General features: G+C 41.8%; 1 protein-coding gene across 1 annotated transcript in view; it reads right to left on the bottom strand.

The window, feature by feature from the left end:
• The window catches only part of sgk3 (serum/glucocorticoid regulated kinase family member 3), a 95,696-nt gene that overhangs the window by 49,079 nt on the left and 19,614 nt on the right, over positions 1-27,003 (bottom strand). Inside the window, exon 2 of the mRNA XM_072254406.1 lies at positions 1,674-1,878. Within this exon, the coding sequence (XP_072110507.1) occupies positions 1,674-1,751 (78 nt within the window). The 5' untranslated portion in view covers positions 1,752-1,878. The remainder of the gene's footprint in view (positions 1-1,673; positions 1,879-27,003) is intronic.

Raw genomic sequence — 27,003 nt, forward strand, 5'->3', positions numbered from 1 at the left:
TAATCACTTTACAAAGAACCTAACACCTCATTTCTGATTAAAAGGAAAGAACCCTGTAGATCAGTGGTCCCCAACCACCGGGCCGCAAAGCATGCACTACCGGGCCGTGAGGAAACGATATGATTTGGCAATAGGAGTCAGCTGCACCTTTCCTCATTCCCTGTCACGCACTGTTGAGCTTGAAACGCACGCGAGGTGATTATCCGTGCGTCATCCATGTCAGCGCGGGAAGGAGATCAACTCCTTGAGCTTGCAAATGACGGCGGGTTGAAAAGTATGTTTGACATAACATCTCTGCTGGCATTCTGGATCAAAGACAAGGCTAAATATCCTGAGACAGCCATGAAAGCACTGAAAACGTTGCTTCCATTTCCAACACATCTCTGCAATGCATGCAACGAAAACTAAATTGCGGAATAGACTGGACATAAGGAACAACCTTCGAGTATCGCTGTCTCCCATCCCCCCTCGATGGGACCGTCTTGTTGCAGGAAAACAAGCCCAGGGCTCCCACTGATTCAGCAATATTGGTGTGTTGCAGGGATTTTATATGTTCATATGGGGAAAATATGTACTGTGTGTTTAATATCCAAACGTTACTTAAAATGTTATGATGCTATTGATTTATATAACTATATAACAATTACAGCACTGAAACAGGCCATCTCTGCCCTTCTAGTCCGTGCCGAACGCTACTCTCACCTAGTCCCACCGACCTGCACTCAGCCCATAACCCTCCATTCCTTTCCTGCCCATATAGCTATCCAATTTTTCTTTAAATGATAATATCAAACCTGCCTCTATCACTTCTACTGGAAGTTCGTTCAACACTTACTTCAAGCTCCCCTGTCCTCTCCTGATAATTGACTTATCACTGTATTCATGCGAGGAAAATATGCGCTGTGTGTTTAATATTAAATTTGTCAGATAAGTCCTTTTGGAAACGAAATTGAGTGTATTAGCCACTTACCACCTTTATTCCGGTCGTGATTAACATCCCCCCCCCCCGCCCCCGAACAGAAACGCCAAAAACGATTGGTAGAAAAAGATTGGCATGTACTCGTATGCGCACTGGTGTCCGCACAAGGCTTCATGGTCATTGTAGACTCGGATTAAACACAACGTATTTGACTGCTACTCTTGTCCGTTGGCAACCCTACCCTGCCCCCCGGGTCAGCTGGTCCGCAAGAATATTGTCAATAATAAACCGGTCCGCATTGCAAAAAAGGTTGGGGACTCCTGCTGTAGATGACACACCAAAAAAAAACAGAATCCAGCTGCTAATTTTGCTCCTGTTTAACCATAAGTTGGGATCTCAAGCTGCATCCAATACATTACTAAGGGAACTTCTTTCATTTCAGTTGATTTTACGTAACTTATTATACTCCAACCAATAAAGATCCAATTTGTGTTTCTATTAGCCTTCAAGATTGACTTTACAAACTCTCACTCATGTTTCCTCCAACACAGATCTATGCGATACCCAATGTTAAATTTAACCAGCTTGACACAGTTGTATGGTTGCATTTACAAATGCAGCAAGCATAAAATTGATTGTTGTGTGAAAATATAAACTTTTACTAATATAGAACAAATATTTTGGAAAATACTTTCCAATCTTAAGCTTCTAGAAGTAATTGAACTCGATCTGTATCTGTAATTTCCATACTTACCGTATAGCGCTTCTTTTTCTCCCGGTGTTCATCAAAGCTGGGAATACTGACGTTTGGATATGTTGATTTTGAATCCATTTTTTCCTTTCTCCAAAAGGAGTTGCGGGTAGATCCAAAACAGGAAAATTAGTGATACTTCAATTTTATGGCTGTTCATTCAAATTCATTAACTCAGGTACATATCCCTCTGCATTTGTCATAATACCTACAAAAGAACAACATTATATTGAACTTTAAAAAATTGAAGCAAACCAGGTTTAATTTATTTTTAGGTCACAATGTACTTGAGATACTAAAATTATCATGCACGCTATGGTTTAAGTTCTGCTTTTGAGTATTTGCCTTTTCTAAATACTAGAAAAAAGCAGCAGGCCTCCAGAACCTTCAAACCTGACTCATTATTCATTATGATCATGACTAATCTATACTGACCTCAACTCTTTTGTGGCAGTTCCTCATAATCTTTAATTCCTCAATTGTTCAAATATTTATCTATCTCCACCTTAAATATACAGTGCCTATAAAAAGTATTCACCTCCCTTGGAAGTTTTCTTGTTTTATTGCTTTATAGCATTGAATCACAGTGGATTTAATTTGGCCTTTTTGGCACTGATCAACAGAAAAGACTCTTTTGTGTCAAAGTGGAAGTGAAAACAAATTTCTTACAATTTGGTCTAAATTTATTACAATTATTAAACATAAAATAATTGATTGCATAATTACTCACCCCCTTCAAGTCAGTACTTGTACATTAGTAGATGCACCTTTGGCAGCAATTACAAATTTCAGTCTGTGATCAGCTTTGCACATCAAGACACAGCAATTTTTCCCCATTCTTGTTTACAAACTTGCTCAAGCTTTGTCAGCTCACATGGGGATCGTGAGTGAACAGTCCTTTTCAAGTCCAGCCACAAATTCTCAATTGGATTGAGGTCTGGACTCTGACTTAGCCACTCCAGGACATTAACTTTGTTGTTTTTAAGCCATTCCTGTGTAGCTTGGCTTTATGCTTGGGGTCATTGTCTTGCTGGAAAACGAATTTTCTTCCAAGTCACAGTTCTCTTGCAGACTGCATCAGGTCTTCCTCCAGGATTTCCCTGTATTGCATTCATTTTACACTCTAGCTTCACAAACCTTCCAGGGCCTGCTGCGGTGAAGCATCCCCATAGCATGATGCAGCCACCACCATGCTTCACAGTAGGGATGGTGTGTTTTTTATGATGTGTGGAGTTTGGCTTACACCAAACATAGCATTTAGTCAGATGGTCAAAAAGATTTTGGTTTCATCAGACCATAGAACCTTCTTCCAGCTGACTTCAGTCTCCCACATGCCTTCTGGCAAACTCTAGCCGAGATTTCCTATGAGTTTTTTTTCCCCCAGCAGTAACATTCTCTTTGGCACTCTCCCGTAAAGTTGCGACTGGTGAATCATCCAGGCAACAGTTGTTGTTTGCGCAGTCTCTCCCATCTCAGTCACCGAAGCTTGTAGCTGCTTCAGAAGTGTCCTAGGTCTCTTGGTGGCCTCTCTCAGTAGTCCCCTTGCACGGTCACTCAGTTTTTGAGGACGGCCTGCTCCAGGCAGATTTACAGCTGTGCCAAATTCTTTCCATTTCTTGATGGTTGAATTAATTGTACTCCAAGGGGTATTCAGTGACTTGGAAATTTTCTTGTATCCATCTCCTGACTTATGCTTTTCAATATCCTTTTCACGGAGTTGCTTGACTTCATGGTGTAGTTTTTGCCAAGTTATTGACTCATCAGCAGTTGGACCTTCCAGGTATAGGCATATTTTTTACTACAATTAATTGAAACACCTTCACTGCACACAGATCTCCAAAAACAGATCTCCATTTATTATTATGTGACTTCTAAAACCAACTGGCTGCACCAATGATGATTTGGTGTGTCATATTAAAGAAAAGTGGAAAAAAATTAAATACACTGTGATTCAATGTTGTAAAACATGAAAACTTTTGGGGGGGGTGAATACTTTTTATAGGCACTGATCTAATGATCTAGCCTCTACCACTCCTACTCTTAGGGGTGGAGAGCTCCAGAGATTAACCAACCCCTCAAGAAAAAATGTTTACATTCTTAATTTAAAATAACCAGCCTCTTTTTTTAAAAAATGGTTACGTCCTACCATTTCCTACTGCCATCTGTTTGGATAACCAACTTTTATCATATCACCCTCACATTAAAATGATGCTGAAAACATTTAAAGGCATTTTGTTGCACAGCTACAGCTGTTTAAAGAGATGACCTCTATAATTGGCAGAATTGCATTTTTGAAAACATGTGGCCTGACTTTTAAAAAGGAAATAGGATTTATCTGGGCAATCATCCAAGCCTTTGAAAAAATTCATCTTTATTTCCATCTCATCCAGTAAGATAAAACTATATTGTAGCAAAATCATACTTTACATACAAGAGACTCAGCTTAAAAAAAAATCCAACAGCTTTTGTTGGTTTGATTTTACAACATAGTGTAAAACAATGGAAGAAACAATTTCCCATTTTCTGAGTTACTTGCTTCAGTTGCCTTTATGCGAAAACACTAAAGCTGCACCTTTTTTTTGGAAATAACTATCAGCCAATTTTGTTGTAAGCAAAAATTAGACCAAATCAGAGTCATGCTTAATTTATACCAACACTATTTTCAAAAACATTAAATAGAGTTCCTTGTATTTATAGAAAGGATGCATTTGCAACATGAATTCTATCTTAATTCAAGATAACACAAACTCAATTTTTTTTTCCTTTGAAAAGGAATGCAAATAGATCAGGAATTATTATTTCGTTCAAGATTAGTGAATGTATGGAATAAACTGCCAAGGAAGTTGAGCTTTCACAAAATATCAAAAAGAAAATCAACTGAAGGCTGTAGGGTTACGAATTGCAATTGGCATATCAGATGAGCTGAAATATAGCCAGATCATTAAAAATAAAAAGGAAATGATAGTAAATTTGCAGAAGCTCCCAGTTGCATGTCATTTGAATTCCCCATCACTTTCCTATTCTACTGCTCTGGCTTCAATCTCCCAAACTGTTTCCAGCAGAGCACAACACTAGCTTGAGCAATAAGTAACTTTTAGATCTGGCACTTTGTTTTCCTTGACATATTAGATCCAGCTCCGGCAACAAAACTACTGGTGTTAGCAGTTATCAACAAGTCAATGACTTCCCAGAATGGGAAGTGATTCTTTTGTCAGATCTGCCTGATTTTACAACACCCCTAACACAGACAACAGAACATGCATTTATCAAGGCATGATACAGAAAGATCTCACAGCATTATGTCAAGTTCTTACTAGCAGGATTCCTTGGCTAAGTGGGCCAATTCTAAAAGGGAGGTTAGAAAGGCAGTTTGTTGGCCCACTGCTCACTTGAAAATTCCGGACACAATTCAATAATTTCAGATCACAAAGCACCACTGCTTTCAACTACCATAGTTGGCAATGGTTCTACTATTCCTTTTCACAACACCCATACACCATATTTGGTTTGCTCTGTTGTTATTAAGTTAGTCTTTCATTTGATCACAAACATTCCACATTATGCTTTCCTCTCCTCCTCCTAATCTCTGCACTTGCTTAAAACCAACTGCATATCTCTAACTTTTTCAAATTCAAATGAAAGACAATGTCCTCCTCTTACTAAATGCTTTTCCTGAAGATGATGCGCACAAAGCTGGGGAAGAAGGAGACTATGTTGTGCATGATGTTTGAACTACCACGGATCAACACCTGGAATTATGAAATTGTAGCCATTAGTTATGCTTGGTTGCAGGAGGGGCAGGACTGGCAGCTCAATATTCTGGGGTTCAGCTGCTTTTGAAACAACAGAGCAGGAGAGATTAAAGGCGTGGAGGAGCCAAGGAAAGTATCACGGTAGTGCTGAATCAGGTCAGATTGGAGAACTCATCTAGAGAGGCATTATGGCTGGAACTGAGAAATAAGAAAGGTACAATCACATTAATGGGATTATATCACAGGTCACCCAACATTCCAAGGGATTGAGAGGAACAAATCTGTAGAGAGATCACAGACTGTTGCAAGAAACAAGGTTGTTATAGTAACACACAACAAAGTTGCTGGTGAACGAAGCAGGCCAGGCAGCATCTCTAGGAAGAGGTACAGTCGACCTTTCAGGCTGAGACCCTTCGTCAGTCCAGACGAAGGGTCTCGGCCTGAAACGTCGACTGTACCTTTTCCTAGAGATGCTGCCTGGCCTGCTGCGTTCACCAGCAACTTTGATGTGTGTTGCTTGAATTTCCAGCATCTGCAGAATTCCTGTTGTTTAGGTTGTTATAGTAGGTGATTTTAATTTTCCACACATTGACTGGGAATCCCATACTGTAAAAGAACTAGGTAAGATAGAGTTTGTCAAGTGCATTCAGGAAAGTTTCCTTCAACAGTCATAGAATTCCAAAGACAGAGTGTGCAATATTTGATCTGCTATTAGGGAATGAGACAGTGCAGGAGACAGAGTTTGTATAGGGGAACACTTTGCATCTAGTGATCATATGCAATTGGTTTCAATGTAAATATACAAAATGATAGGTCTGGCCCGTGGGTTGGAGGAAGGCCAATTTTGATGATATCAGAAAGGATCTGGCAGGTGTGGATTGGGACAGGCTGTTTCTGGCAGGAGGAGGTGGTAAGTGGGAGGCCTTCAAAAGTGAAATTTTAGGAGTACAAAATTTGTATGTGCCTCTCAGAATACAAGGTAAAGATAACGTGTCGGGAACCTTTGTTTTCAAAGCATATTGAGGCCCTGGTTAAACAAAAAAAAGGAGTTGCATAGCAGGTATATGCAGGTAGAATAAGCAGGTATGAACAATGGTGTGTTTATGGAGTATAAGAAATGCAGAAGACCATTTAAGAAAGAAATCAGGAGGGCTGAAAGAAAGCATGAGGTTGCCTTAGCAGACAAGGTAAAAGAGAATCCTAAGGATTTCTACAAATATATTAAGAGCAGAAGGATTGCAAGGGACAAAATTGGTCTGCTGGAAGATCAGAATGGCAATTCATATGTGGTGCCAAAAGAGATGGGGTAGAACTTTAATAAATGTTTCACATCTGTATTGACTCAGGAGATGGACACAGAGTCTATAGAAATGAGGCAAAGCAGCATCAACTTCATGGACCCTGCACATATTACAAAGGAGGAGTGTTCGCTAATCGTGGCAAATTAAGGAGGATATATCCCCAGTGCCTGACAAGTTGTTCCTTCAGACCCTGTGGGAGGCATGTGCAGAAATTGCCAGGGCCCTAGCAGAGATATTTAAAACATCCTTAGTGACAAACAGGAGAGATACCAGAGGATTGGAGGACTGCCAATGTTGCTCTGCTGTTCAAGTAAGGCTCTAAAAATAAACCAGGAAATTACATGCCAGTGAGCTTGACGGCCCGAAACATCGACTATATTTTTTTCTATAATGCTGCCTGGCCTGTTAAGCTCCTCCAGCATTTTGTGTGTTCGGATATAAAGGTAGTTGGAAAGACACAGACTGATTAAGGACAGTTAGCATGGCTTTGTGCATAGTAGGTAATTTCTAACCAATCTTACAGATTTTTTTCTAGGAAGTTACCTTTCTGACCGGAGGGCTGTGACTAGTGGAGTGTTGCAGGGATCAGTACTGGATCCGTTGTTGTTTGTCATCTATGTCAATGACCTGGATGATAATGTGGTTAACTGGATTAGCAAATTTGCAGATGACACCAAGACTGGGGTGTAGTGGACAGTGAGGAAGGCTATCATGGCTTGCAGCCAGATCTGGATCAGCTGGGAAATGGCAGTTGCAATTTAAAGCAGACATGTGTTAAGTTTTACACTTCAGTAGGACCAATCAGGGTAGGCCATGCACAGTGAATGGTAGGGCACTGAAGAGTGTGGTAGAATAAAGGGTTCTGGGAACACAGGTCCATAATTCATTGAAAGTGGCATCACAGGTAGATCGGGTCATAAAGAAAGCTTCTGGCACATTGGTCTTCATAAATCAGGAGATGGAATATTATTGTGCAGTCATATATGACAATGGTGAGGCCTTATTTGTGTACAGTTTTGGTCACCTACTTACAGGAAATATATATAAATAAGGTTGAAAGAGTACAGAGAAAAGTTACAAGGACATTGCCAGGCCTGGAAGACCCGAGTTATAAGATTGAATAGGCTAGGACCTTATTCCTTGGAACATAGAAGACTGAGAGGAGATTTGATTGAGGTATACAAAATTATGAGGGGTATAGGTAGGGTAAACACAAAATAATCTGCAGATGCTGGGGTCAAAGCAACACTCACAACATGCTGGAGGAACTCAGCAGGTCGGGCAGCATCCGTGGAAAAGATCAGTCGACGTACACAGAGGGGGAGCAGTGAGAGAGGGTCTCACTGAACTCCCATCGAAGAGAGGATTTAAACTTCCTCAGGGTAGGCATACCTCGAAGAGACTTCGCAGCAGAGTAACAAATCGTAAACACAAAATAATCTGCAGATGCTGGGGTCACCGCCAAACCATTGTCTCCCGTACCATCACCGCCCTTATCAACTCCGGAGACCTTCCATCCTCAGCCACTAAACTCATAATTCCCACACCTCATACCGCTCGGTTTTACCTCCTCCCCAAGATCCACAAGCGTGACTGTCCTGGCAGACCCATAGCTTCTGCCTGCTCCTGTCCCACCGAACTTGTATCTGCCTACCTGGACTCCCATAGTTCAGTCTCTCCCCACCTACATCCGGGATACATCCCATGCCCTCCACCTCTTCAATAACTTCCAGTTCCCCAGTCCCAACCGCTTCATTTTCACTATGGATGTCCAATCCCTATACACCTCCATTCCCCATGAAGAAGGCCTCAAAGCCCTCCGCTACTTTCTGGATAATAGACCTCACCAGTTCCCCACCACCACTACGCTCCTCCGGTTGGCGGAACTGGTTCTCACACTCAATAACTTCTCTTTTGGCTCTTCCCACTTTCTTCAGACCAAGGGCGTAGCTATGGGAACTCACATGGGCCCTAGCTATGCTTGCCTCTTTGTTGGTTATGTGGAACAGTCTGTGCTCCCAAACCTATTCTGGTACTGCTCCCCAACTTTTCCTTCGGTACATTGACGACTACATTGGTGCTGCTTCCTGCACCCATGCTGAGCTCGTCAATTTCATCGACTTTACTTCTAACTTCACCCAGCCCTCAAATTCACTTGGACTATCTCGGACACTTCTCTCCCCTTTCTCCATCTCTCGGTCTCCATCTCTGGAGACAGACTGTCTACTGACATCTTCTACAGGCCCACTGACTGTCATAACTACCTCAACTATACCTCTTCCCACCCCACCACATGCAAAAATGCCATTCCCTATTCCCAGTTCCTCCGTCTCCGCCGCATCTACTCCGAGGATGAGGTTTTCCGTTCTAGGACATCTCAAATGTCCTCTTTCTTTAAGGATCGTGGTTTCCCTTCTGCTGTCATCAATGATGCCCTCACCCACATCTCCTCCATTTCCCGCACTTCGGCTCTCACCCCATCCTCCCACCACCACAACAGGGACAGAGTTCCCCTTATCCTCACCTACCACCCCATAGCCTCCGGATCCAACACATTATCCTCCGCAACTTCCGCCACCTTCAACAGGACCCCACCACTAAGCACATCTTTCCCTCTCCACCCCTCTCCGCCTTCCGCAGGGGTCGGTCCCTCCGCGACTCCCTGGTCCACCCGCCCCTCCCCACGGATCTCCCACCTGGCACTTATCCCTGTAAGCACAAGTGCTACCCTGTCCCTACACCTCCTCTCTTGCCACCATTCAGGGCCCCAAACAGTACTTCCAAGTGAGGCAACACTTCACTTCTGAGTCTGTTGGAGTCATCTATTGCATCCGGTGAGGCCTCCTCTACATCGGTGAAACCCGATGCAGATCGGGGGACCGCTTCGTCGAGCTCCTCCGCTCTGTCCGCCAAAACAGACAGGATCTTCCAGTAGCCACCCACTTCAACTCTGCTTCCCACTCCCATTCAGATATGTCCATACATGGCCTCCTCTACTGCCATGATGAGCCTAAATTCAGGGTGGAGGAGCAACACCTCATATACCGTCTACATAGTCTCCAGCCCCTTGGTATGAACACAGAATTCTCCAACTTCTGGTAATTCCCTCCCCCTCCCTTCCCCTATCCCTATGTCACTCTGCCCCCTCCCCAGCTGCCTACCTCTTCCCTTTTGGTTCCGCCTCCTTCTACTATCCATTGTGTTTTCCCCTATTCTTTCTTCACCTTTCCTGCCTATTACCTCCCTGCCTCCCTTCCCCCACCCCTTTACCTCTCCCCTTACTGGTTTTTCTCCTGGAACTTACCTGCCTTCTCTTTCCCACCCTCCCCCAACCCTCTTTATAGGGCCTCTGCCCCTTCCCCCTACAGTCCTGACGAAGGGTTCCGGCCCGAAATGTCGACCGATCTTTTCCACGGATGCTGCTCAACCTGCTGAGTTCCTCCAGCGTGTTGTGAGTATAGGTAGGGTAAATGCAAGCAGGCTTTTCCACTGAGGTTGGGTGGGACTACAACTAGAAGTCATTGGTTAAGGGTGAAAGGTGAAAAGTGAAAAGTTTAAGGGGAACATGAGGGGACTCAGAGGGTTGTGAGAGTGTGGAACGAGCTACCAGCACAAGTGGTGCATACAAGCTGGATTTCAATGTTTAAGAGAAGTTTGGATAGGTACATGAATAGTAGAGGCATAGAGGATAATGGTCCCAGTGCAGGTTGATGGGAGTAGCTTAAATCGTTCGGTATGAACCAAATTTCCCGAAGGGCCTGTTTTTTTGCTGTACTTTTCTATGACTCTACCAAATATGCAGGTCATCAGAAATGCCATCAAGGAAATGTAACTGCTGCCAAACTTTTAGAAAAAAAGTTGCATCCTATGTAACCTTCTCACTGAGACACTGAACACTACAGCACAGAAACAAGGCCCTCGGGCCATCCAGTCCATGTCAAACCATCAATCTGCCTAGTCCCATTGACCTACAGCTGGATCATAGCCTGGCATAACCTTCCAAATTTATCTCAAATGTTGAAATTGGCCCTACATCCACCACTAGTATTGGCAGCTCATTCCACACTCTCACTGACCAAACCTGCACACAATACTCTAAATTAGGCCTCACCAACCCTTGTACTCAGTACATCGGTTTATGAAGGCCAATATGCCAAAAGGTTTCTTTACGACTCTATCAGTGACACCACTTTCAAAGCACCATGGATCTCTCTGTTCTACCGCATTCCTCAGTGCCTTACTTTTCAATGTGTCAGACTTACTCTAGTTGGCCCTCCCAAAGTGCAGCACCTCACACCTGTCTGCATTAAATTTCATCTGCCATTCTTCAGGCCACTTTTCCCACCTGGTCGAAATCCAGCTGTAAGCTTTGAAAGTCTTCCTCACTGTCCATTACATCCCCAATCTTGGAGTCATCTGCAAATCTGCTGATCCAATTTACCATATTATCATCCAGATCATTGATATAATGACGAACAACAACGGACCCAGCACCGATCCCTGAGGCACACCACTAGTCTCAGGCGTCCAACCAGAGAACCATCTACTACCACTCTCTGTTTTTCCCATGAAGCCAATGTGTAATCCTATTTTAATCAAAATGGGCTAAATCTTATACTTATCATTATTCCTCGTGAGTATCATTTGAGAGGCCCACACTAACTTTCCTCCTGCATACCAGAAGATTTGCTGACACCTTCTGCATTTTGTTACTTTTCAGAGTAAAGAAGTTTCTCAACAGCATAGAATCAATGCAAATCGGAATCAGAATTAATGTCACTGGCATATGTTGTGAAATTTGTTGTTTTGCAGCAGCAGAACATTGCAATACATAATAATAACTGAATTACAGTGTGTGCACACACACAAAATAGTCGAGCAAAAGAAGTAGTGAGGTAGTGCTCACGGGTTCAAAAATCCATTTAGAAATCTGATGGTTGAAGGGAGGAAGCTATTCCTGAATTATTGAGCATGTGCCTTCAGGCTCCTGTACCTCCTGCATGATGGTAGCAACGAGGAGAGGGCATACTGTGGATGATGTTTGTCCTTAATGATGGATGCGGCCTTTTTGAGGCTTCGCTCCTTGAAGAGATGTCCTGGATGCTGGGAAAGCTAGTGTCCATGATGGACACAGTGGAAAGGAGAATTTTAAATATTTGATTTGAGGTTCCTGTAAAGCAGATGGAAAACGGAAGAGATATCTTGTGTCCAAAGCGAGTCAGTATCTCTCTGGGCAAGCTTGGATTGATGGGCTGGGCAGCCATTATAGTTCACATTAAAAGTCAAGCCCCAGAAAAACCTGCAAACGGTGCTGCAAAAAGTCCCTAAAGTTCCCTTCCATTGTCAAGGTTAGTCTTCAAATGCAGTTATCCTACAAACTGAATTATCAAGTCTAATATCTATTAATCTATTTTCAGAAGTCCAGGCATTTTAATTCTAATTATGCATGCTATTCATTTGTGACGCTACCCATTGAAACTTGGGGGTTGGAAGCTCAGTAAAAATGGTATTTCTCAACTGAGCACCACAATATCAAGAAGATCACTGTGCTGTAGCAGTTAGTGTGAAGCTATTACAGATCAGGGTATTCCAGACTTCGGAGTTTAATTCCGGTGTCATTCCATGAGTGTCTGTACGTCCTCCCTGTTGAATGTGTGGGGTTTTCTCCAGGTGCACCCATTTCCTCCCACAGTCCAAAGACACACTGGGTAGGTTAATTGGTCATTGTAAATTGTCCCACAATCAAGTTAGAGTTAATTGGGTTTTCAGGGGTTGCCAGGGCTTAGAAGGCCAGAAGGGCATACTCTGTGCTGCATTGCTAAATAATAAATTAATTTACTGGTTGACAAATGCAGTAACCAAATGGAAATAACCATAAAAATCATATCATAGAGTCACAGAACACTACAGCAAAGAAACAGGCCAATCGGCCCATCCAGTCTGTGCCGAACCACTATTCTGCTAGTCCCATCGAGCTCCCCACAATCCATGTACCTATTCAAATTTCTCATGTTGAAATCAAACTCACATTCACTACTTCCATTGACAGCTTGTTCCACACTCTCACCACCCTGAGTTAGATGTTCCCCCTCATATTCCCCTTAAAGATTTCACCTTCTCCCTTAACCCATGACCTCTAGTTCTAGTCTCACCCAACCTCAGTGGGAAAAGCCTACTTAAATTTACCCTGTCTATACCCCTCATATGCTAAGGCACACACTCAGCGACTCAGGAACAACTTCTTCCCCTCTGCCATCCGATTCCTAAATGGACATTGAAGCTTTGGACACTACCTCATTTTTTCAAAAAAAAAACAGTATTTCTGTTTTTGCATGTTTTTTTAATCCATTCAATATACGTGATTGATTTACTTGTTTATTTTCATTATTTTTATTTTATTTATTCTTATTATTTTTCCTCTGCTAGATTATGAATTGCATTGAACTGCTGCTGCTAAGTTAACAAATTTCGCATCACATGTCGGTGATAATAAATCTGATTCAAATCTACCCTCATTCTCATATGCTCTAACCTATTCAACCTTTCCTAATAACTCAGATGCTCAAGTTCTGGCAACATCCTTGTAAATTTTCTCTGCACTCTTTAAATCTGTAAATAGGTAACTGGAACTGCAATCATTAGAGAAACTAATTTCAATTGTGCAAAAAAAACCCAAATTCATTAGCTCACTAACATAATTTTTTAATGAATGCATGTTGCACTGTTGTTGTGTCACTGCATTCAGGATCGGCCAGTTTCATCTGGGGATCTACAGTGGGTGTGCAGCTGAATCCTTGAGGAGCAGAATCAAAATTCAAACATTACCACATTGAAAACAACAATTTGCATTCGTACAATGTTGTAAAACTTTCCAAGTGCTTCACAGCAATGACTGAACAAGATCTTACACAGAGCTAAAAATCAGATTTCAGAATAATGATGCTGAAACAGTCATTATTCTATGAAAATGACAACTCTGAAGTTTCTTTGTGTGCAGGAACAAACTAATCCTCAGCCTGGGATTTAATGTGAACTAGCACAATGATCTCTAATACTGAGCTTTACATGGTACTCAACAAGGGAGGTTAAATTTGGATCAATTGCTCAACAGTTGAGGTTTGTTTAAAGAAATGTCTTTGAACAAAAGGTGGGGGAATTTCCAGACACACCTTGGCAGCTGAAGGCGCTACAGCTAACAAATAAGCAACTAAAGAATAGTGATGTGCAGAAGTAGAGTTGTAGGAGTGCCGTTATCTCATAAGTGACGAGTTTGAGGAAGTAACAAAGTTAGGGAAGGGTAAAAGCACAAAAGGAAAATAAAGGTAAGGACTTTATAAAATATGAAGGTGCTCAATCACGGATTAATGTAGACAATAACGACTTGGGGAAGATGGAAGGCAGGTTCATAAGTGCAAATGAATTGTAAACAGCTGAAATCAACAGGTGATGATGTATAAATACGTGAAATATATAATTAAAACTGCAGCCTTGAATACGGATCCTAAATTGGGTTCAGATAGGCAAGAATTGAAACTGTATTCCAGACTACAAACAAGTAGTATTTATGTATAGTATACTGAGTCCCAGCCTGCTTCCCATGAGATGTGGGAATGAGTATCTTGAAGTACAAGAGTACAAAGTCACATCGAGTCTTCAACACAGAACATATTTTGGTATTAATGATATAATTTATGCACATGAACCTTCTCACACCAGTTATAAAGTTTTGTTAACCATGTTCCTTTCTAAATAAAACACCAATCTGGTCATGAAAATCATGAAACTGCAAATGCTGAAATAAAAAGTAGGAAATACTGGAAACAGCAGGTTAGGCAGCATCTACAGATAGAAACAGAATTAATGTTTCAGGTGAAAGGCTCTTCATTAGAACTGGGAAGGAGAAAAAATAAATTAGGATTAAGTTGCGAAGAGGGGGATGGGAGAATTACTGATAGGACATGACCTTGAGGGTAAGCAATAAGTGAATTCATCTAGTCAAAGGGTTAATGGGGGCAGCCAGCGAGGGAGAATATGGTTCTTTGTTTATCAACACAATGAAATTAAGAGGGTTGGAGAAAAAGGATACAGAAAAGGCAGTGTAAAAATTGCAAAATACCAAGCTGCAGCTTATATCCAACAGATCAGGCAGTGATAATGCAGAGACATAACTTAGTCACAGATAGATGATAAAGACCCATTCTGAAACAGGTACACAAAGTCAAGTCAAGTCACTTCTTAAATTGTCGTTTTGACCATAACCGCTGGTACAGTACACAGTAAAAATGAGACGTTTTTCAGGACCATGGTGCTACATGAAACAATACAAAAACTACACTGAACTACGTAAAACAACACAAAAACTACACAAGACTACAGACCTACCCAGGACTGCATAAAGTGCACAAAACAGAGCAGGCATTGAGTGAGTCGGAGACACAAGCTACCACAGATGCTGAAATCTGGAACAAAAAAAAACTTCTGGGAGGAACTCAGCAGGTTGGACAGCATCTGCAGAGGGAAATGGACAGTCAATGTTTCAGCTCTCAACCTAAAGCATCAACTGTCCATTTCCCTCTATGTATGCTGCGAAACAAAGCGAGTTGCCTGAAGTTGTACAACTTGGTATTAGGCTGCACAAACCCTGATGTAAAACAAGATGTTGTTCCCCAAGCTTATGGTAGGCCTTGTTTTAATATTTCAGAAGGAGATGCACGGGCAGGTCAGTGGGTGTGCAATAGGGAATTAAACGGCAGGCAAGATTGCCCTTATAGGTACGGTGCAATCATGCAATTTGGTCTTTTCAGTGTCAAGGAGAACACAATGTGAACAACAAATGCTGTACACTGTATTGGAAAAAATGCAAATTATTGCATCCCTTGGAAAGACTGTTTGTGCTATGCGCTTAGCCCCGCTCTACTTGCTTTACACTTACAACTATGAGGTTAAGCACAGCTCTGATGCCATATTTAAGCTTGCTGATGACATCACCGTCCTTGGCTGAATCAAAAGGTGGTTATGAATCAGCATACGAGAGGAAGATTGAAAATGTGGCTGAGTGGTGCCACAATAACAACCTCTCAATCATTGTCAGCAAGATCAAGGAGCTGATTATTGAGTTCAAGAGGTGGAAACTGGAGGTCAACGAGCCAGTCCTCGTTGGGGGATCAGAGGTGGAAAGGGTCAGTAACATAACTTTAAATTCCTTGGTGTTATCATTTCAGAGGATCTGTCTTGGGTCCAGAATGCAAGTACCAGGATGAAGAAAGCACAGCAGTGCCTCCATTTTCTTAGAAATTTGTGAAGCTGCGGCATGTCATCTAAAACTTAGACAAACTTCTATAGATATGCAGTGGAGAGCATATTGACTGGTTATATTGACCTAGTATGGAAACATCAATGCCCTTAAATGGAAAATCCTTCAAAAAGTAATAGGTACAGCCCAGACCATCACAGGTAAAGCCCTTCCCACCACTGACCACGTCTACATGGAGCGCTGTCGCAGGAAAGCAGCATCCACCATCAAGGACACCATCATGCAGGCCATGCTCTCTTCTCACTGCTGCTATCAGGAAGTACAGGAGCCTCAGGACTCACACCATCAGATTCAGGAACAGTTATTACCCCTCAACCACCAGGCTCTTGAAGCAGAGAAGATAACTTAACTCAACTCATTACTGAACTGTTCCACAACCTATGGATGACTTTCAAGGACTCATCTCATGTTCTCGATATGTATTGCGTATGTATTTATTATTATTATATTTAATTTTTTTTTCTTTTTAAAATTTAGACATTTTGCCTTATTGCACATTGGTTGTTTGTCTGTCCTGTTGGGTGCAGTCTTTCAATGATTCTCATTTTTTTGTATTTACTGTGAATGCCCACAAGAAAATGAATCTCATGGTTGTATTTTTTTTAATTTATTCATTTGCAGGATGTGGGCATCACCATCTAGGCCAGCATTTATTGCCTATCCCTAGCTGCCCTTGAGAAGGTGGTGATGAGCTGCCTTCTTGAACCACTGCAGTCCCTAAGGTGTAGGTACACCCACACAGCTATTAAGGAGGGAATTCCATGAGTTTGATCCAGCGACAATGAAGGAACGGCGATACATTTCCAAGTCAGGATGTTGAGTGACTTGGAGGGGGATTTTTAAGTGGTGGAGTTCCTAGGTATCTGCTGTTCTCGTCCTTCTAGATGGTAGTGGTCGTGGGTCTGGAAGGTCCTGCTTTAGAAACTTTGGAGTGTTCTTGCAGTGCATCTTGTAGATAGTACACACTACTGTAACTGTTTGTTGATGGTGGAGGGATTGGATGCTTATAGGAGGGGTACCAATCAAGTGAGCTGTCTTGTAGTGGATGGTGTCAAGCTTCTTGAGTGTTGATGGAGCTGCGAATGGTGAGTATTCCACTACACACCTGACCTGAGCCTTGTAGATGGTGGACAAGTTTTGATGAGTCAGGTGGCGAGTTACACATCACAGGATTTCTAGCCTTTGACCTACTCTGGTAGCCACAGTCTTTATATGGCTAGTCCAGTTCAGTTTCCTATCAATGGTAACCCTCAGGATGTTGATAGTAGGGAATTCAGCGATGGTGATGCCACTGAATGTCAAGGGACGATAGTTAGAGATCTCTTGTTGGAGTTGGTCACTGCCTGGCACTTGTGTGGCTTGAATGTTACTTGACATTTGTAAGCCCAAGCCTGGATATTGTCCAAGTCCTGCTGCATTTGGGTATGAACTGTTTCACTATCTGAGGAGTCGCATACACAAAAAAGCATACATGGTATGGCAAATCTGAAAAAAAATTATGTTTTTCCACAAACCTGATTTAGAATAAAGCACAGCAGATAGGGCAAGGAAATGTCTACTTCAATGAATTCATTAAATTTTAGTCTATATCAATTATCACTTTCTTCCTTGTCAAAGACAGAAACCACAGACCTAGGTAGTACTTGTCAACAGTTCAGTGTCTAAATCATAACATTGGGATTATTTGATACTAAAGAATATGTTACCCAATTCTCTTGTCAATGAGTAATTGCAATCACAACATCTTTTTTTCTTATTTTACTATCCCAGATAAAATCTCCATGTTACCATGAGATTCCTCTTAGTACACACTAAAGAATCTGCAGATACTGGAAATCCAGAGTAACACACACAAAATGCTGGAGAAACTTGGCAGGTCAGGCAGTATCTATAGAGAATGAAAAAGAGCTGTTGTTTCAAGCTAAGACCTTTCATCAGGACTTTCAATTATTGAATGAATATAGGGTGTTCTGCTATGTTAAATGACTGTGTCCATGATTCATTTGCAAAATTGCACATGTTTAAAATCAGTTTGTAATTTCACTCCAATTCCAACCACTCCTTCACTTATCTCCACTGCAACGACAAATGGCTTTGATAACGCGTGAGCCCCCACCTCCCCCCACCCATCTTCAGGCAGAGTAGCTAGCAAGGCTACTGCTTCAACTGACATTCACAAATATTCAAACACTACTCAGCACCCAATTTTAAATAAAAATTAAAATAAATTTAAAAGTTACAACATTAAAACAAAAACATATTTTAAAATATTTCAACTAAAATAAATCAAATAATAATAGCAACTTATTTTATTCCTTTCTCCTATTCGTTACAATGGCCCCGTTGTCCCAATGCCACAGTAACTTGACATGTTCAGCAGGCACATTTCCCGCCTAAGAGCTGGGAAATCTGCAGAAGTTTGTGCTATCCCATTGGAGTCCCCGAGGAATTCACCAGAGTGTCCTGTGGCTGGGATTCTGCTGAGTGATATGCCGTGCTAATGATCGAGTGGGAACAGTCGAAGCATACATTTTGACAAAATTGTGTAGACTCCAGTAAAGTTTAGCCCACAAACTTTGTTTATTTCAAATATAAATAAGTATAAATAACCACAATGCCATACTGAAATACAACAAACGGTACTTTAAACACACAAGTGTGTTTTGTCGTTGCAAATTTAAACATGAAACTCTTCAATCACCTTATATGGTTAAGAGAGTTAATTAAAAGATTATGAAATGAGATCAAAACACTTACCCTAGAAAAATAAAGCTTCCTTTATTAATGATGGTGGAAAAAGAAAGATATTTAAACAGAGAAAAACGTCACTTAAAATGGATACTTGAAAATTTAAATAGTAAAAGTCATGATCTAAAACAGCTTTAAACAGCAGAACAAGCTACAACAATTTCACTGACCAAGGAAATTGCCTTTCTGCTTAAACAGGATATTAGTGAGCTTACTTCCTTATTTTTTATGTTGCCAGTGGGGTTGGGGATATGATAAAAATAAAACTGCAATGTACAATATCTCACACAAGGATTTTTAAAAAAAATAGAACTGTCAATTGTTTTCCTAATTTCCAAAAGTGATTCTGAAAGACTGCTAAAGGGCAATTGTGGAGAGAGAGAGATCGGTAATGTAATAATTTTTATATTAATTAAATAATCTAAAGAATTGATTGTTGTAAAAAGAACATGAATAGCAACATCTTTTTACTAATACACTGTAAAATTTTCAATTCTTTCTTTCCTTCTTTTCACAGAACATCTCATAGTATATTGATAGATTAGAAATTAATTTATCATATTGCAACAGTGGTTGTGTATTCAATATTTCAGTAATAATTGGATATTTTTAATATATTGTTTAAGCATTCTTTGTTGTTTACATAATTCATTACGGGTTATATGTAAGTGTACGTGAATGGCATATGTCATTACGACACCATGTCATATGTGTGCGTCATTATGCCACTATGCCATAAGTCACACCTCGCTAAAACTAAAAACAAAGTACATGAGTTATCCCCGGCTCCCTGTTTTTCTCTGTCAATTAGATTCATGTTTTGGGGTTTCAAAACATAATGGTGGTGACGAGTACGTTTTAAAATGAACCTGAGATGACTACTTATCTGTGGTAGCTCGGCAGATTTTTTTCTTAAAAAGTACAGCAGGTTCTTTTTTCCTTCACAAGAGGAGAAAGACATTGAGTTTAAAGAAAAAGCAGAAAATGGACAAAATTCATGGATTCATAACAGGTGATGATGATGATGATGATAATAATAATAATAAATAAAAAGTAGAAATGGCCAGCTACATCAGAAAGATAAGATTCTTTCAATTGCACAACATGTAACTGGGTGATGTATACTGAGCGAATTGAGCGGTATTTTAAAGCAAATGGAATAGCCAATGGGAAAACTCAGAAGTTATGCTGAGTGGAAGATCATACATTTTGCTTAGAAGTTTGTCTGCTCCAACCAAATCAGCCAAAGTGAGCTTTGCTGATACAGGAGACCTACATTAGTTCCCTGTTTTCGCTAACAGAAGGTGTTTTCACTGTTACGAAGAAAGGCAGCGCGCAGAAAAAGCAGCGTGCGAGAAAAAAACAGCGCCTGATAAAAATCAGCAAGCGCCCTGAGCAGCCGCTCTCCCCCGGATTCGGAACGGCATTCTCGCCGGCATTGCTTAAACACGTGCCTGTGAGCAGCCGTTTGCAAGATGAGTTCTGAGGTATCGGAAAAGCCTAAAAGAGCTCGTAAGGGTGTTACACTTAGCGTAAAACTAGACATAATTAAGCAACACACATCAAAGTTGCTGGTGAATGCAGCAGGCCAGGCAGCATCTCTAGGAAGAGGTACAGTCGACAATTCGGGCTGAGACCCTTTGTCAGGACTAACTGAAGGAAGAGCTAGTAAGAGATTTAAAAGTGGGAGGGGGAGATCCAAAATGATAGGAGAAGACAGGAGGGGGAGGGATGGAGCCAAGAGCTGGACAGTTGATTGGCAAAAGGGATATGAGAGGATCATGGAACAGGAGGCCCAGGGAGAAGGAAAAGGGGGAGGGGGGAAAAATCCAGAGGATGGGCCAGGGGTATAGTCAGAGGGGCAGAGGGAGAAAAAGGAGAAAGAGAGAAAGAATGTGTGTATAAATAACGGATGGGGTACGAGGGGAAGGTGGGGCATTAGCAGAAGTTTGAGAAGTCAATGTTCATGCCATCAGGTTGGAGGCTACCCAGACAGAATATAAGGTGTTGTTCCTCCAACCTGAGTGTGGCTTCATCTTTACAGTAGAGGAGGTCATGGATAGACATATCGGAATGGGAATGGGATGTGGAATTAAAATGTGTGGCCACTGGGAGATCCTGCTTTCCCTGGCGGACAGAGCGTAGGTGTTCAGCAAAACGATCTCCCAGTCTGCGTTGGGTCTCGCCAATATATAGAAGCCCACATCTGGAGCACCGGACGCAGTATATCACCCCAACCGACTCACAGGTGAAGTGTCGCCTCACCTGGAAGGACTGTCTGGGGTCCTGAATGGTGGTAAGGGAGGTAGGGAGGAAGTGTAAGGGCATGTGTAGCACTTGTTCCGCCTACAAGGATAAGTGCCAGGAGGGAGATCAGTGGGGAGGGATGGGGTGTACAAATGGACAAGGGAGTCGTGTAGGGAGCGATCCCTGCGGAAAGCAGAGAGTGGGGGAGGGGGGAGGGAAAGATGTGTTTAGTGGTGGGATCCCATTGGAGGTGGTGGAAGTTACGGAGAATAATATGTTGGACCCGGAGGCTGGTGGGGTGGTAGGCGAGGACTAGGGGAACCCTATTCCTAGTGGGGTGGCGGGAGGATGGAGTGAGAGCAGATGTGCGTGAAATGGGGGAGATGCGTTTGAGAGCAGAGTTGATGGTGGAGGAAGGGAAGCCCCTTTCTTTAAAAAAAGAGGACATCTCCCTCGTCCTGGAGTGAAAAGCCTCATCCTGAGAGCAGATGCGGCGGAGACGGAGGAATTGCGAGAAGGGGATGGCATTTTTGCAAGAGACAGTATGAGAAGAGGAATAGTCCAGATAGCTGTGAGAGTCAGTAGGCTTATAGTAGACAACAGTAGATAAGCTGTCTCCAGAGATAGAGACAGAAACATCTAGAAAGGGGAGGGAGGTGTCGGAAATGGACCAGGTAAACTTGAGGGCAGGGTAAAAGTTGGAGGAAAAGTTAATGACGTCAATGAGCTCAGCATGCGTGCAGGAAGCAGCACCAATGCAGTTGTTGATGTACCGAAGGAAAAGTGGGGGGACAGATACCAGAATAGGTTTGGAACATAGATTGTTCCACAAAGTCAAAAAAAAAGGCAGGCATAGCTAGGACCCATACGGACACCCACAGCTACACTTTTAGTTTGGAGGAAGTGGGAGGAGCCAAAGGAGAAATTATTAAGAGTAAGGACTAATTCCGCGAGACGGAGCAGAGTGGTGGTAACAATCGAAACCGAATACAATAGCAAACGGACCGAAGGTGAAGTCGTCCAGGAACTGAACGTGAGGCAACTACGTGAGGTTTTCGCTGCAATGATAAAGTACGACTTTAATTTTAAAAGGGTACGTTGGTTTTGGGCATATAGTATTTGCAAGATGGTTTGAGTGCTTACAAAGAACTGGAAGATAGAAAAATGCGCGAGGCTAAGCAGTCAAGCAAGCCTTCCACATCAGCCACAGCAGACGACGAACCTCGACCTTCGACATCGAGGCGGGCAGTAGGAGAAGATGAGCTGCCTGCCTCAATGGAACCAGACAATGATGAGATTACACTCCAGTGTCCCACACCCCAACTCCCAGGCCCCGGACAGATACCGATTCGCGGAGAATGCAGCAGTAACCGGGAGGCACACAACAGATCTTTAAGAAAAAAGCCGAAATAAATATGTTAATTAATTAGGTGCCGCCCAGCACGTTAATGTCGGCCCAGATCAGAGGCAATGCAGCCTCTGCTTTTACTATATGTTACTGTTATTTTAGGTTTTATGTGTTATTTGGCATGATTTGGTAGGTTATTTCTGGGTCTGCGAACGTTCACAAATTTTTCCCATATAAATAAATGGTAATTGCTTCTTCGCTTTACGACAATCTAGCTTACGAACCATTTCACAGGAACGCTCTACCTTCGGATGGCGGGGGAAACCTGTATTGTGAAATTAATGCAGGAACATTTTGAGCTGAAATCATTGTTGATTGAAGAATGCTTTAGGTTTCATAATGGAATCAAAATGAAGGAGAATCCATTTCAGCTTTCATGGCTGAATTAAAGAGATTGCTTGAGCATTGTCAACTCAATAATGGGCTTAATGCTGCACAACTCACATTTACAAGAGCAGTTGAAATTGCTGTATCAATGGAAACTGCAGTCAGAGATACAATGGAATCGCAATCAGGAATGAAAGTGAGTGTGAACAAAATTGTAACTTCTGAACAGAAAACTGCCTGGTCAAACAAATTGTGTTACTGCTGAGTAACAATTAGCAGAATCAAATCACACATGGAAAAATGAGTAGAATAAATGTACAAAATATTTGAAACTCTTGTACTGTGAGCCACTTCTTACTAAGTGCTAAATGTCACCAAATTTTATTAATAAACATCAACAAAGGAAAAATAAGCAAATAATGTTATAGAAGTTAATACTCAGGTTTAAGAGTGAGTGATTTTTGGATAGTTCATCACAAGCAAAAGAAAACAACATGTAAATTAAACAGAATACGAAAAGATATCCATAAAGCTCCAAATAGCTCCACAATTTTCAGAGAATAAACTGAAAGCAATGAGGGATTTAATTAAGGGAAAAGGAACATACGTTTGTATACGGTACCTTGATGGATCAAAGTGTTTCAAGGGTTGTGTTTTGAAGAGCAGATACTGTAATGGAGAAAAGGGCAAAATAAAGCTGATTTATACAAGCAGACCCTAAATCTGGAACATTCTGACTGACAGCAGCTGACACATCTGTCAGTCTTCTCCATTAGCAGTCCCCATGAAGAGTTTGCATTTTAACACTGAAAAATCTACCTCAGCACCCTGCGCCTGGGCTCTTACAGATTTTCAAAACGACCAATATTGAATGTCGTAATTGTCAGGTGGTGTTCACAGCAGCACTCCCAGATTTAACACATCTATCTCCATAACTTGCTTCAAACTTTTGTATGTGTTCCAACGGCCCCTCTTGTTGTTTCCCCTCAAACTTATGCTCATCTAACTTAGTTACGTTGTGTTTTTATTACTTCAGCAGGACCTAACTTGTTAGGGAATGAGACATAGTGTGACTGCTTAACAAAAAGTTCGGTTTCGTTGTTAAATGAGTGCTCCTGCAATACCCATCTGTACATGCTTCTTTAGCAATTATCGTTGATCTCTCCAGCGCATTGTTAATTGCCAGACAATTTGTATTTAACAGCATTTTCATTAAACATTCAAATAAAAAGAATGTCTATCTAGGACTTGACCTTCCTGTGATCTGTGACATGAGAAAATAATCTAATGCAAATCTCTTACTAGCTCTTCTTTCAGTTAGTCCTGACAAAGGGTCTCGGCCCGAAACGTCGACTGTACCTCTTCCTAGAGATGCTGCCTTGCCTGTTGCGTTCACCAGCAACTTTTATGTGTGTTGCTTGAATTTCCAGCATCTGCAGAATTCCTCGTGTAATGCTTTGATCAGTCATTCTTTGTCAGAAATGACCAAACATGCTTTATCCCAATTTATTTTGAGTAACTCTGTGACTAATGAGAAATTACTAATGCCTTTTCACAATAATTAATCTTCACCCTAAGAAAGGCCTGTCATTGCTTTCATGATTCAGCAAGTAAAAGAACAGCAGTTCAAGCTTTAATCCAATCCAAACCAATATTTAAAACATTAATTTCACAATACCAGAAATCTCAGTATGGATGTCTTCTTTTTCTCAAAACCCTTGATGTAACAACTCTATATTTAACATTAGTTGTTGGGTCACCAACATGTTTTGATTTTAATAACAGCTTTCCGTCAACATCCTAATTTTTATCTGATTTAGTCCATCCTTTCAAACATTACCACATATTCACTCTGGAATCATATACAGTGCTGGAAAGAATAAGTAGTTTCAAGTTCCTGAGCATCAACACCCCAGAGGATCAATTCTCACTACATTAATGCAAACACAACAAAGGCACAGAGTGGCTATGCTTCATTAGAAGTTTGAAGCGATTCAGTATGTTACCGAACTCTCTTGCAAATTTCTACAGGTGTTCCATTGAGAGAACTCTGATTGGTTGCATCACCATCTGGGACCAGGTTAGGTCGTCAGAGATCCTGACACCCAGGAACTTGAAACTGCTCAGTCTCTCCACTTCTGATCCCTCCTATGAGGATTGGTATGTGTTCTTTCGTCTTACCCTTCCTGAAATCCACAATCAGTTCTTTCATCTTACTGATGTTGAGCGCCAGGTTGTTGCTGCGGCACCACCCCACTAGTTGGCATATCTCACTCCTGTACGCCTTCTCGTCACCACCTGAGATTCTGCCAACAATAGTTGTATCATCAGCAAATTTATAGATGGTATTTGAGCTGTGGCTAGCCACACAGTCATGTGTAAATAGAGAGAAGAGCAGTGGGCTAAGCACACACCCCTGAGGTGCGCCAGTGTTGATCGCCAGCGAGGAAGATATGTTATCACCAATCCGTACAGATTGTGGTCTTCCGGTTAGGAAGTCGAGGATCCAATTGCAGAGGGAGGTACAGAAGCTCAGGTTCTGCAACTTCTCAATCAGGATTATGGGGATGATGGTATTAAATGCTGAACTATAGTCGATGAACTGCATCCTGACATAGGTGTTTGTCTTGTCCAGGTGGTCTAAAGCCATGTGAAGAGCCATTGAGATTGAGTCTGTTGTTGACCTATTGTGGCGATAGGCAAATTGCAATGGGTCCAGGTCCTTGCAGGAGTTCAGTCTAGTCATGACCAACCTCTCAAAGCATTTCATCACTGTAGATGTGAGTGCTACTGGGCAATAGTCATTAAGGCAGCCCACAGCATTCTTCTTAGGCACTGGTATAATTGTTGCCTTTTTGAAGCAAGTGGGAACTTCCACCCATAGCAGTGAGAGGTTGAAAATGTGTTGAATACCCCTGCTAGTTGGTTGGCACACGTTTTCAGAGACTTATCAGGTACTCTAACTGGACCATCCGCCTTGCGAGTGCTCACTCTCTTTAAAGACAGCCTAACATTGGCCTCTGAGATGGAGATCACAGGGTCATCAGGTGCAGCAGGGATCGTCACAGCTGTAGTTATGTTCTCCCTTTCAAAGCGGGCATAGAAGGCATTGAGTTCATCTGGTAGTGAAGCATCACTACTGGGTTTTGCTTTGTAGGAAGTAATGTCTCGCAGACCCTGCCAGAGTTGCCGTACATCCGATGTTGCCTCCAACTTCGTTCAAAATTGTCTATTTGCTCTTGAAATAGCCCTCCACAAATCATACCTGGTTTTCTGGTACAGGCCTGAATGCCACAGATCTAGCCTTCAGCAGACAACATACTCGTAATGAACATGATGTGTGTTAACATGCTCATAATCCATTTTGCAAACTTTTAATTTTATGCACAAATAAATGTGTCTTATATCACTCATTAAAAATATAACTGACTTCTTTCTGCTAGCTAAATGCAGCAGGAAAAATATCAAATGATGTGATCTTCTGCTATCTAAAGTTAATGGAATTGATAGCTTTGTGGCAAAGTTTGCAGATGATACGAAGATAGATAAAGGGGTAAGTAGTACTGAGGAAGCAATGCAATTGCAGCAGGACATAGACAAATTGGAAGAATGGGCAAAAAAGTGACAGATGGAATACAGTGTTGGGAAATGTATGATAATGCATTTTGGTAAAAGGAACAATAATGTGGACTACTAAATGGGGAGGAGGTTCAAACATCAGAGGCGCAAAGGGACTTAGGAGTCCTCATGCAAGACTCCTGAAAGGTTAATTTACAGGTTGAGTCTGTGGTAAGAAGGCAAATGCAATGTTGGCATTTATTTCAAGGGGAATAGAATATAAAAGTAAGGAGATAATGCTGGGCCTTTATAAGACACTGGTCAGGCTGCATTTAGAGCACAGTCAACAGTTTTGGGCCCCATATCTCAGAAAGGATGTGTTGTCATTGGAGACAGTCCAGAGAAGGTTCATTGATTCTGGGAGCGTTAAGATATGAGGAGAGGACGTTTCCTCTGATATCAGAGGGTACCCAGAACTAGAGGCCACAGCCTCAAAATTGGGGGGGGGGGACCCTTCAGAGTAGAAGTAAGGGCAAATTGTTTTAGCCAGAGGATGGTAAATCTGTGGAATGACGGAAGTTGATTGTTTCCTGATCAGTCAGGGCATCAAAGGATATGGTGAGAAGGCAGGTGTGTGGGGTTGAGTGGGATCTGGGATCAGCCATGGTGGAGCAGACTC

This window comes from Mobula birostris, chromosome 1 (assembly GCF_030028105.1).
Source record: "Mobula birostris isolate sMobBir1 chromosome 1, sMobBir1.hap1, whole genome shotgun sequence".
NCBI classification, from domain to species: domain Eukaryota; kingdom Metazoa; phylum Chordata; class Chondrichthyes; order Myliobatiformes; family Myliobatidae; genus Mobula; species Mobula birostris.